The sequence below is a fragment of the Pristis pectinata genome, chromosome 8 (genome assembly GCF_009764475.1).
Source record: "Pristis pectinata isolate sPriPec2 chromosome 8, sPriPec2.1.pri, whole genome shotgun sequence".
NCBI lineage: Eukaryota > Metazoa > Chordata > Chondrichthyes > Rhinopristiformes > Pristidae > Pristis > Pristis pectinata.
Genome location: NC_067412.1, coordinates 77,553,057 through 77,566,629, shown reverse-complemented (window position 1 = coordinate 77,566,629; position 13,573 = coordinate 77,553,057). Strand labels below are relative to the sequence as shown.

The window sequence follows — 13,573 nt, the reverse complement described above, 5'->3', positions numbered from 1 at the left end:
AGAAACCAGAGGATCTGGGAGAAACCCAAGCAGTCACAGGTGGAAAATGGAGACTCCACACAACACCAGAATTTGGGATTCAACCTGGTTCACTGGAACTATGAGCCATCTATTCTCTTTGCTGCACCAATAATGATGAAATGATCCTTTGTGTAGATAATGTCATTATTTGCTTTCAGATTCTAAGGCTGAGGGCGTGCTTCTATTTCCACTTTGCATGCTCTTCTCATTTTTTATGTTACTTGTCAGTGCCAAATCTCTCCAGAGTTGGTGGTTTTGTTGTCTCTGTGCTGTTGCTTTGGTTCACAACACATTGCTTCAAGCAGTTTTGAAGCAGTGTTGATGTACCTTCTATGAAAGAGAAGAAATTGAATTGGTTATCACTAATACTGTGGTGATGGAGAATGGACAGGGAAGAAGGGTTAAAAATGGTTTTATCTGTGTTCTATTTTTGTGACTATTTTAAGTTAATTCATTGTAACTTTACCTACCAATCCACTGGCATTAAAATATTTGTATAAAACTTTTTTGGATAGTCATTTTAAAATAACATGGCTCTGAACTCATTTTTAAAAAAATTTATGAATGAGTCTGCCCGTGACCAAAAGTATTTCTGTAAGGTTGTTAAAATATATTTACTTTCACTATTCTGAAAGATATGTTTGAATCAGAAAGCATGGTGCTAGAATTTTGATTAACAGTCAAAACATTTTGTTGTCATCTGACTTTTTGTGACTTCATCTCCAATATTAAGAACTGTTGAACAGAAACTAGAAGCTTTACCACAGTGATAGTGGATGAAAACTAGGGTCTCCCTGTTTAACCTGTTATAGGAGTGTTGTGAATGAGAAAACAGGTTCAAGGCGTCTCAAAAGTAAGGACTCTGAACACAGTCTGGCAGAGAATGATTTATTTACAAAAGACAAGCGTGGAAAATGGTAACGGGAACAACACAGAGCACGGTTTATAGCAAGCGTGTGAAAATTGCACCGGGGATAAAACACACTCTCACTCACTCTCAAGGAAAAACAATACGATACCCACCACCCCTTGATTCAGTGCAGGCACGGCTCTATGCTACTAGGGACACTAACTAAAACGCTCCCAACCCTTAAACAGTGCACACCTCACCAACGATTTCTCCAGTGCTGTTCCACGGTACTCGGCCTGGAGTGAAGCAGGGTGGTCCCTCGAAGATGGCAAAGAGAGCGAGCGGAGCACACGTGACGCCCTTTATAATGCTGGAGGGCTGAGGAGGGTCCAGCCCAGGTAATTTACAGGGGGCCAATGGCTCAGTGCCAGCAAGGACTAATCGATTACAAAGGCCAAGTACAAAGGTACTTAAAGGGGCCAATGGTCAGGTGTGTGCTAATGGGTGGGGCAGGGCCACACCTTGATTTGCAGTGGTGTGTCTTCTGACCAGGTAGTAGGCAGTGCTGTCACGTGACAGCCACGACCCTCCACAATACAAGGAAGCATTAAGGAGGTTTTGATGCAGTTATTTCAATTATAGATAGTTAAGGAAAAATGATAATTTTGTGAAGATTCGGCATGTAATATGCCATGGGGAGAGAGGAATCCTATCCTACACTAGAGGTATTAAAATAACGATCAGGAAAAATGGAGTCTGAATACTGATCAGAATGACTTGGTATAGCACTTCATTACCCATTGAATTATTGGGAAGATTGGGGGAGGAGGAAACATTTGATATGATTCAGATCTGCACATACTTGCATTGTTTACAAATGGAATTGGAACTTAAAAATTATTGGAAGAACAGTAAGTTGAGAATAATTACGCTTGATTCCATACTGGATTTCTCTTTATTCTTATGTCTGCAGGTAGTTTAATGTTGCAGGCTTCATCTCAACTTTTGTCTATATGTATATCAGACCATGTTATAAATGGATAGAACAAAAATATTCTGGAATGTTGACTTGTGTCTAGTCAATAGAACTTGGTCTACTAAGAGTTATTTATTAGTATGCATATTAGTTGGCTCTGATTTAGTGTTTCAGATGAACAAAGTCTCTGTGCCTAAAAATTTGTCAGCGGTGTCCGGGCAATGATGGGTACAGTGGTCTTTGCAGATCATTGGAACTCAAGTTGGAAATTTGCAGTAACTTAAATATGAGGCCTATTTTGTTTAAATTTAATCAGTATAACAAAATTATCTTGTACTTGTTTGAACAGAATTTAAGTTATTTCTCTAAACTTCACTTTGTTTATTGCCAGGTTATCTGAAATGGTTTATTGCTTTTATAAATGTTGGAAAATGGCAAAGAACTGAAGAGATCCACGATTTGAGTGACACACCACAGCAGTCTGATTTTGTTGAAATGTGGATTTGTTAATCCTCAATGTCAAACGTTATTGTGACAAACCTGACTGGAGCCAGAGCACTGACCTATGAAGAAGACTAGTTTCCTTGGATTCCAATCAGATCTTCCCAATAGTTGACATAGCAGCATTAAACCACTAGATGTATAACCATGAGCAAAAATAGACTTGCACAGTTTTACACAATCACCAAAACATTGCTACTTGTTTTCTTTTTGTGTAGATGGTGAAACTTCAGGAGATTTTCAAAACCTTTTATCTGGGTAAGCACAGTGGTAGGAAGTTACAGTGGCAGTCAACATTGGGTCATTGCGTACTGAAAGCAGAATTTAAAGAGGTATGTTTCAAAATTTGGACTTTTAATCAAGTTATTAAGCTAGCTACTGAAATAATAGGATATTTTTGAAGTTTAAGTACTTGGTGAATCTGAGCTCTGAGCATGTTTATTCTGCATGAATTAGACTTTGTAGTAATTCAGGTGTCAGAATATTATGGATTCCATCTCAATTCCAGGATTTTTATAATCTGTACTGATTGGAGGTTTCAATTTAAATGATTAAAATGCACTTAGAGGAGGGGTTGCCTTCATAGCCTTCTGACCAAAAAAGGCAGCATCATTTTTGCTGTCGGGTGTTCATATTGCTGGTAAGTTGGCTTTGTGTTATCAGTTAACAGAATGAAACTCCTGAAGTAAACCACTGGAGTTCTGTTCTTTATCTTTAAGACATCCAGTGTAACACACTTGTACAATGATGTAGACACTGGGTTTTCTCTGGATCAGATCAGTTCACAGTGGTAGACGGAATGTTTTTCCAATCTTATCATTAAGAACCCTTCATGGATGGAATGTATTTGGCCAGTCTTAATCCAGTTCCTTGAGTTCTAACACACAACTGCCCATCAGGATGGATTGTATCGAAAGCTGATGGGTTCAGGTAGATGGAGCATGACAATTAGGCACATTATCAGGCCAAGTAATAGGTTTACTTGGTAGCTGACTAACATTAAAATGCTTGGCAAAAAATTTCTGAAACGAAAGTCTATGATCTTTTTGGCAACAAAATTCACAAATACTGTTGCTCAAGATGTTTTTTTTTTACTATGTGATGTTTACTCTTACAAAGACCCGGACAATCTATCTGACTTGGATTGCATTTGCAAGTTCCTTAACATAGAGTCATAGAGTACTATAGCACAGAAAGAGGCCCTTTTGCCCATCTGGAACATGCTGACCTGATCTTCTGCCTAGTCCCATCTACCTGCATCCCTCCAAACCTCTCCCATCCATGTACTGTCCGAATTTCTCTTAAATGTTACAACTGAACCTGCATCTATCATTTCTGCTGGCAGTTCGTTCCACACTCGCACCACCCTCTGAGTGAAGAAGATTCCCCTTAAGTGTTTCACCTTTCACCCTAAACCTGTGATCTCTAGTCTCACCCAACCTTGGAGGAGGGGGTGGGGCGGAGGGGAGGACATGCATTCATCCTATTTATACCCCTCATAATTTTGTATACCTCTATCAGATCTCCCCTCATTCTCCTGCACTCCAGGAAATAAAGTCCTAATCTATTCAACCTTATAACTCAGGTCCTCAAGTCTTAGCAACATCCTTGTAAATTTACTCTGCACTCTTTCAACTGCAGGTAGGTGACCAGAACTGCGCACAGTACTCTGAATTCTGCCTTGCCAATGTCTTGTACAACTTCAACATAACAGCCCAGCTCCTGTGCTCAGTGCTCTGATTTATGAAGGCCAAAGTGCCAAACACTCTCTTTACGACCCTATCTACCTGTGACGCCACTTTCATGGAATTATGGACCTGTATTCCCAGGTCCCTCTGTTCTACCACACAACCTGGAGCCCTGTTTAAGACCTACCCTGGTTTGTCTCCCCAAAGTGCATCACCTCACATTTGTCTGCATTAAATGCCATCTACTATTTTTCAGCCCATTTTCCTAGCTGGTCAAGATCACGCTGCAAGCTTTGATAGCCTTCCTTGCTGTCCACTACGCCCCTAATCTTGGTGTCATCTGCAAATTTGCTGATCCAGTTTATCATTATCTGACCCTGGCAGGATATTCCATTTCAGCATTTCCATTACTTGAAAATGGACAACTCACTTCTGAAACCCTTGCAACTATCCAGTGATGACTTGTTGGAATATGTTAGTGGACTTTGAAAAAGATGGGATTGAACCTGGGACTGATGCTTTCTGACATTTGCTGTCTAGAATAGCACTTTGCCACTGGAAGTGCTGAAAAGGTGTGATCTTGTATGCATAGGAGTCAAGGTCATGAAAGGAAAATTTGTAGGAAGGCATTCATAAAATTACTGTTAAATAATTCCTGATATTTCTGCTTCCTTGTATATCCAAATGGTACTGTACCTTTAAATACCTTCATATTGTTTCCAGAGGTACTCTGATGTGTGCTCTGAAGTTTGGAATAGAGACAAATTATGACTCGTTTCAAAACTGGAAAAGTTGCAAAACTGGAAGCTCATTGCCATCTTCGGTAGAGCTTCCCAACTTGTATTTTCTACTTTGTAGCTCAGGGTATGCATGGCACCATTTCTAAGTTGGACCTGAGGAGTGCTTTCAGCTCTTCAGGCCACTGCCATCTTAGGACAGTTAGTGATGTTGAATAAGTGCTGTCCAAGCCTACAGTGCCCACATCTTGTGAACAATTTTTTTTAAAGTTGCAGTTACTGACAATTAACACATTTGAGAACATTTAATTGTTTATTAAATAGTACACATTTGTGTCTTCATTTTAAAATGGTAAATAACGGGATTGAATTCATCGATTTTCTGAATCCAAATAGCTCCCTATAACTTAAATATAAACAATTTTAATTTGGTTAAGTTTTTACAACCTTTTAATAAAAAAAATAACACTTTAAAAATGTTTTCTCTTTTTACAATAGGGTAAGAAAGAACTTCAGGTGTCGCTTTTCCAAACTCTAGTACTACTCATGTTTAATGAAGGAGAAGAATTCAGTTTGGAAGAAATTAAAACTGCTACTGGAATAGGTTTGTTCTTTTTTCTTTCCCCCAAGAATGAGAACTTCATTGAATGATGGTATTGTGTAGCTGTAGAAGATATCCAAAAGTACTCGTTTGTAAAATGGACAAAACAATAAAAAGGAAATATTCTAAGAAAGCAAGTGTCAGAAACTTGTATTGATTTATAATCAAAGTCATTCTGCTCTAAACTGGAAAAGAAACAAAGCAATTAGTTAAATGCTGAGGTAATTGATTTGGTTTTCTTGTAATTATCCTCTAAATGTAAGAATTAATTGGTTTGGTTTATACCGGTTTAGTGATCTTAGTTGAGGCTGCTTATTGAGGAACATCATTTAACCTTGGATATGGAGGAGAAAAAAAATTTTCTCTTCATTGTTGCCCAGTGAAGTTGAGTGATCACTCATACATGGATATTAGATCAGAATCAATTGTGATGCCCTTCACTTTTGGAAAGCCTGCTCTCATTCACTGTCTTGGCTCACAAGAAAATGGCCAATTATGCGAAATACTGGAGGGTGTCTGTAGTATAATTATCAGAAGATGGGAGGGCCAAAGAAGTTTCTCAAATGCTTGTATAAAGTTGTTAATTATGAAAATCTCATTATCAGAGGACGGAGAATTACGAAGAACCTTACAGTCATTGGCATGTGGCAAAGCACGTGTATTGACCAAGACTCCGAAAAGCAAAGACGTAGAAGACTATGATAAGTTCACCTGTAATGATGATTTCAAACATAAGTTGTTCAGGATCAAGATTAACCAGATCCAGATGAAAGAAACGGTATGCAAGACCCCTCATTTCTTGAGAGGGCTACCAATTAAACTGCATAGAACACTATTTAATTGTGTAATGTCAGTGTGAATGTTTGTACTACTGAAGGTACAAGAGATGCTAGTGTTGAAGAAGAGAGTACCTTTTAGGCATCTATTGATGCTGTGTCAAAGCAGTGGCACAGATCTAGATTCAGAAATTACCCCATTACTGAAGCATTGCAAGTTTTTTTAAGCCACTGGCAAGAGAGCTTTTGTCAATACTTTCTAAATTCCATTTAGGAACTTGCAATCTTTTGTTTTCCTCGTGGTCTTAATTTTAAAAAGTGAAAGACCAGTGATTTTTATTTTGAAGGAATTTTTTCCATCATATTTTGTTTGTTCCCCCCACCCCCCTCTACTTTTCCTGAAGACTAGTGTATAGTAGTATATGTTCCATCATTATAATTCACAAGTGGCCATTCTGTATGTCTGAGAATGGACAGTTAATGTCAGCAGGTTTTTGTAGCAGAATTATATTCTCTCATTACCCAATTTACACGTTTATATTAATCTTCCTTTCTTTTAAAAGAACCAGTATCAGTTGATGAGGATCAGCATATTATTTATCCCTTAACCACTGTATGCTAATGCAAATTGTCTCATCTAGATCAATGACCGAGTTAAGATGAATTTATTTGCTACAGATGAGGATTACTATCAAAACCTTGCTGACTGCACTAAAGGGAATTGTCATAACCATTTGAGGAATTGGGAATATTTGAAAGATGTTTCTGATCCACTTTAAAACCCGGTCTCTTTGGTAAATTAAACAAAAACTTTTACTTAGCTTTCAAAATGGAATCGATAAGTTTGGTATCTTTGGCCAGAGGTGATTGACTCGAGATAATAATGTCTAAGGCTATATCAAACCATTCTCAGCCAACCCAGTTTCCTCTCCACCTTCAAGACTACATACTTCTACCTCCATATGTTTTACCATATTCAGGGCACTGCAGAAATACAAGAAACTTGTGAAAGGGTTAGTTCAGTAGCTGCTTTTGTAAAAGTTTTTTATATCCCTTGTCTAATTTTTCCTTTTCAAACATTATTTCCATTTAATTCCAGTATTAGTAAAGTTAGCCTGACTATTATCTTTCAAGTATTGCAATTGTAACACTTTCTTCCTTGTAGGTTGAAGAGCAGGCCAGCACTACTGAGAGAGTGTTCCAAGATAGGCAGTATCAGATAGATGCTGCTATTGTTCGAATCATGAAAATGAGAAAGACTTTGAGCCACAATCTTCTTGTATCTGAAGTATATAACCAGCTGAAATTTCCAGTCAAGGTATACATTACTTGCCCTTTTTGAATGTGGGTAATAGTATGTCAAGTACAAATCTTGATGTAGAACAGGGTTTTTGCTTCTTTGATTTGTCAATGTAATTTTTCAGTCTCTTAAGCTGCGAAGTGTTACGAACCAGCAACAAAAGAAACACACTGAGTCATGTATAAGTGTTAAAACCTACTTTATTAATAACTACTTATGATAAGAAAAATAAAAGTAAAAATGTTAGAATGTTAGAAGTAAGAATGTTAAATCTTAAACATTAACCCCAAAACTAAACTCAAAGTGTGTATGTGGCAAATTCCCAAACTCCAAGTCCAGGAATGGTTCTTAAAGTTCAGTTCAGCAAGCCATAAGGTGAAACATGAGCAAAGGCTTCTTCAAAACCACAGTTGACTGAAGACAAAACGTAGAGAGTAATTACAAAATCCAAATGTTCCACTTTGGAACCCAAACGACACCTCAGTGTTTACTCAGCAGTGACCACTCCACTGCATCTTCCTCACCCCGAAAGGCTCTTGAATCATGGCCGTCCACACAAATACCGGTTTCCCTCTACAGGTTAACGACAAAATGGACTCCACTGGATTACTCCAAACATCCATACGTGGATTGTAGTGACAGACACAGTTACTGTTTTTCATCCATCGATAGAGACTAGCAGGCTGGTCTCCCCTCCCCTGACAAATTCTGACTGACTGCTTCAAAAACATCATTACGTCCTTTATCTTCTGTTGACATCACCACGCCACACTCTATCTTAAAGGGACATTCACCAATAGTAACCTAGTTTGTAACAGAAGAGATAATCATGTTGGTGAATTACTCAGGCATGATATGGTTGGGAGTTGGACATATGTAAGTGGGTGTGTGCTCATTGTAGGCCATCAGAGTTTTCTAGTTAAGAAACCACTAATTCAGTTAAATTAAATCAGAATTTTAAAGCAAAATCAGGCATCATATTATTTTCTGCCATATAAATAACATTTCACATTTCTTCTTTCAGCCTGCTGACCTAAAGAAAAGAATCGAGAGTTTAATTGACAGAGACTACATGGAGAGAGACAAAGAAAATACCAACCAATACAACTATGTGGCATAGAATTTCAGATGAAGACAAACTTCGAGCACTTCAAACCTTGGGTGATCAATAGCTTGGTGCTATGATACTGATCCCAGTAAATGAGTTTTTAGTTGGTATTGCCTAGAGATATATGGAAGATGGCATTACTGAAATAACTGGGAGAGAACTTCTCTGAAGGAAAATGTGCCCATCCAGAGAGTACTTTGTGAATCTCTGCTAATGCTATTGGACTTGGACATGTTTGAGGTAGCAGTGGTCACCAAAAGCAAGTGCGACCCCTCCCCATCTTTCAAACTAACTTGTGAAGAACGGATGCAATGCTAAGCTGCACCTCATCAGTTTTATCTTCTTGATTAGCCACGTCATTGTTGAATCATTTTGAGTTGTGTCCAGGTTTTTTTTTGGATGGAGAGCTTGTTTTATTTTTCTTTTTCTTGTAAATGAGCATGAGTCTTCAAAATTACTTGATATCATTAGGCATCCCACTGGTGTCATTCACACTTGAAACTCTGCATTGAGAGAAGCCTAATTGCTCACTATTTCTGAAAGTTTTATTTTAACATTGATTTTAGTATTGCAATGAAATAATCGGTATCAATCCTTAGTTGTGAACATTATCTTTACCTGTTTTATTTTACAAATATGGATTTTGTTCAGTTTTTGCCAGCATTTTTGACAACTAAAGGAGGTGCCAAAAGTGGAATGTGGGTAATAAACAATTGTCTGTAATGCAGTGATGTCTGTTTTGTATTTTGACAGTGCTGGAAAATTCCAAAGCATTTGCCATGTTGTATTTATCATTTATCACAACAGTAATAGATTTAACCACTGCGAATGCAGCAACATTTGGAGATTTATGGCTGGACATGACCTTTATCAGGGTGTAGACTGCAAAAATTGTTTTTCAACCTTTACTCAGCTTGGGTTGTGTAAAATCTTGCTCGTTTCCTGTATTATTAAACCTTTTTACTTTGGAGGGGAGGAGAAGGGAGAAGAACCTGATTAAAAATGTCTGTTAAACTGCTCAGTTCTTTGGCAAATGTGAAAATTTAACATCAAATGCACAAGAAGCCTTTGTAATTACAAGCGGGCAACAGAGGTGCACAAAGACTACTGTGGCTTTTCCAAATGAAATTGTTATATATGTACATATGTGTCTCTTAACGAAAGTGAATGAGGTCCATATTCAAGGTTTTTGTGTTGAATAAATATTGAATAAATAGTTTTGGTGTAATAAGTCTAATTAATTTCCCTTCCTCTTCCCAGTGCATCAGTAGGTTTGGGAGAGTTTGTTAATCGTTCAGCTGTGAATACAAAATCTCTAGAGCTATGAAAAGATTTGGTGAAAAGGGAAAATTAACTAGGATTTCTGCTTCAGGATACTGAATTATACTGACTTCTGTTGGAAAGACTGTATTTTACTGGTTGCAAGTAGGGTTATGTTTGGATAGAACATAAAATAGTATGGCACAGCCACATGCCTTTGAGTCCACGATGTTGTGCTGAACTAATTAAACTAGTAATTAAATGCCTGAACAAACCAATCCCTTCTGCCTACACAATGTCCATATCCCTCCATTCTCTGCACATTCATGTGCCTATCTAAGAGCCTCTTAAACTATCATATTTGCCTCCATCACCACCCTTGGCAGGCACCCACCACTCTGTGTCAGAAAAAACTTGCCCCACACATCTCACCTTAAATGCATTAGACATTTTGACTCTGGGTGAAGGTACTGGTTGTCTCTGTCTCATAATTTTAAAACTTCTGTCAGATTTACCCTCTGTCTCCGCCACTCCAGAGAAAACAACCATAGCTTGTGCAACCTGTCCTTGCAGCACATGCCCTCTAATCCAGGCAGCATCCTGGTAAACCTCTTCTGCACCCTCTCCGAAGCCTTCACATCCTTCCTATAAAGGGGTGACCAGAATTGAATGCAATACTTCAGATGTGGCCTAACCAGAGTTTTATAAGGCTGCTGCATAACTTCCTGACTCTTGAACTCAGTGCCTCGACTAATAAAGGCGAGCATACCATTATCTTTCTTTACCACCTTATCAACTTGTGTGGCCATTTTCAGGGAGCTATGGACTTGGACCCCAAGATGCCACTGTAATCAATGCTGTTAAGGGTCCTGCCATTAACTCTGTACTTTCCCTTTTGATTTCCCAAAGTGCAACACCTCACACTTGGCTGGATTAAACTCCACCTGCTATTTCTCCACCTATATCTGCAACTGATCTATATCCTACTGTGTCCTTTGGCAATATTCTACACTATCTACAATATATTGTCTGCAAGCTTAATACACCCATCCACATTTTCATCCAAGTCATTTGTATATACTGTACATCACAAACAGTAGAGGTCCCAGTACAGATCCCTTTGGAACACCACTAGTCGTAGGCATTGTCCCTTGGTTGCAGTTGGTCTGGAGAGGTGGAGAGGACACCAGTTGGAAAAAGGCTGAAACTGGAATTACTGCATGAAGCTGCCTTATTCCAGCTGCAATTTTCAAACTGATTTCTGTCAACTACTTCCATTGTATGCATTCACTTGGTGAATTGAATACATATTGTTTTGGGATTACTAAAATTTCAAAAAATAAAAGTTGTTACATTATTGGTCAATATCAACCTTCAATGAATTGCATATGATTTTTTTGATGTATACTGTTGAACTACTGCCTGAACTAAGTACCAAACTACTAAGTTATTGAGAGGAAGACTCTGCCAAGAATTTGGGGTGCAAGCTTTAAACACATGGAAGATTAGGGGATTTGGTGCAACAAGTTCAAGTACATTGAGATCCTTGGAAGTTTTTGTCTCATAATAACTCTTGTACTATGTGGAAAACAGGAACAAATTAATATGGGATTTCCAGGCGGAGCAAAAGATTTAGTCTGATTGTAATGAGTCCCATTTGATTCTGATCTGAATACTCTTAAATATTATAGAATTATAGGGTCATACAGCACAGAAACAGGCCCTTTGGCCCAACTGGTCAATGCTAATCAAGATTAACATCTAAACTAGTCCCATTTGGCCCATATCCTCCTAAACCTTTCCTATCCATGTAGTTGTCTAAGTACTTGTACTTGTTAAATGTTGTAAATGTACCTGCCTTAACCACTTCCTCTGGCAGCTCATTCCATATATGGACCACCCTCTGGGTGGAAAAGTTGCCCTTCAGGTTTCTATTTAATCTCTCCCCCTCACCCTAAACCTATGTCCTCTCATTCGTGATTCCCCAACCCTGGGGATGAAAGGCTAGCCATTCACCCTACCTATGGCCCTCATGAATTTATATATATCAGCCCTCATTCTCTGCTCCAATGAATAAAGTCCCAGCTTGCTCACCCTCTCTCCATAACTCAGTCCCTCACATCCCAGCAACATCTTTGTAAATCTTCTCTGTATTCTTTCCAGCTTGATGGCATCTTTCCTATAGCAGGGTGACGAAAACTGAACACAATACTTCAAATGTGGCCTCAACAACTTCATGTACAATTAAGACTTAATGTATAGCGATTAACATAAGTATTGGTAAACAGCAGTTGTTTTACAATGTTACCTTAAGTGATCAGCTATTCCTCATTCAAATTTCTGTCTTCTATTATCCAAAGGTGACAAGACAAGTGGACTAACAATCTTAACTAGGATGAAAGTGGGTCCATTATTATACCATTTTCCCACTTCAGGCTGTATCTTTACAGAGGCATATGCGTAGGTGCTGTGCATTGCGAAGCCTACATTATTATTTATTCATGTATCAATTGTTCTTTTCCAGGTTTTGATATTCTGTACTCATGGCAGCTGGCCTGGCAGACTTCTGTATTTATCTGAACTGTTTCTGGGTTTACTGTAAGAGTCAATGTACAGTATGGTAAGCTGTCGAGAGGTGGTTAATTCCTTGCAATTAGAAATATCACCAACAACTATTTCTGAGAGTATACATGTTTGGTAAACTAATTTCTCTTAAGCTGTTCAATTCAAATAATCCATCCTCCAACACTTCAAATTTTTCCCAAAGTCAACTGTTCTAGAGTAAAGAGAGTCATATCTGAGCTGTTCATGATATCTGAAATCTTAGAACTGGACAGCTCAATTTTTCCCAGCATTGCTTTGTTGGTATATGAAGGAACAAGAAGTGAAAACAGAGCTGGCATTCAACTTTGTTGGTGAATGACTGGAAATTTAGATTGAAAGTCAAATGGTATAACAATAGCTCTGGTGCAAATAATGAAAGTGAAAGTGGACTGTCGGAAAATCTACTTTCGTGGTTCTATGTCATTAGTTACCAGGATAGCGACTACATGATATGGATATGGTGCTTGAGACTCAATCTGCAGATGAGAGAAGAAACTATTGAAGAGGTGATAATTCCATTGTGACATTCAACATCATCACAGTAAACAATATTTCTAAAGTGACATTCTTCACCCCATTAGAGTAAAGAAGATTCTGAATTTAATAAGATCTCTTGATTCCTGTAATACGACAGTGGGTCATGATTTTGACATTGTCTTGACTTTGAATTGGTGGCTAATTCAATCCATGGCCAGCACCAAAGGCAATGATGGTAATCCTATATTGCATGTTTCAGTGAACTCTCGATTACTGAAAGGAATTTAATTTTCTGTACTTTGGATGACCTGGCGAATCATAAATTGTGTGGAAAATCATAACTTTGTGGCTATCCTGTATTATTCCACCTTGGCTTCTGTAGCATTTACTTTGGTTAAGTACATCATCCAATTTCATCAAGAAATCTGCATGCTTTGTCTCAAGAATTGCCCTGAAATGGCTTTATTATCCAAATGAAAGTCTATATATTTGCAGCAATTTCATGCTACCTTATTTTTCATTTGGTATCCACAATTTAGTGAGCACCACAGTACATTGGAGAAGCTACATATAATTTTTGTATCATGTTGAAGGATGTTTTGGTACTGTTTGGTGGTGTTGCAGGAAGCAACTAGGCAAATGTTACAAAGTGATCATTTGGGAAGGTGGTAGGA

The 13,573-nt window shown here is 38.2% G+C and overlaps 1 protein-coding gene across 1 annotated transcript in view; it reads left to right on the top strand.

Moving 5' to 3' along the window:
• Positions 1-9,998, top strand: part of cul4b (cullin 4B) — a 57,885-nt gene extending 47,887 nt beyond the window's left edge. Inside the window, exons 16-20 of the mRNA XM_052021058.1 lie at positions 2,567-2,680; positions 5,272-5,377; positions 5,980-6,152; positions 7,316-7,468; positions 8,475-9,998. Of these exons, the coding sequence (XP_051877018.1) occupies positions 2,567-2,680; positions 5,272-5,377; positions 5,980-6,152; positions 7,316-7,468; positions 8,475-8,570 (642 nt within the window). The 3' untranslated portion in view covers positions 8,571-9,998. The remainder of the gene's footprint in view (positions 1-2,566; positions 2,681-5,271; positions 5,378-5,979; positions 6,153-7,315; positions 7,469-8,474) is intronic.
• The last annotated feature ends 3,575 nt before the right edge of the window (positions 9,999-13,573 follow it).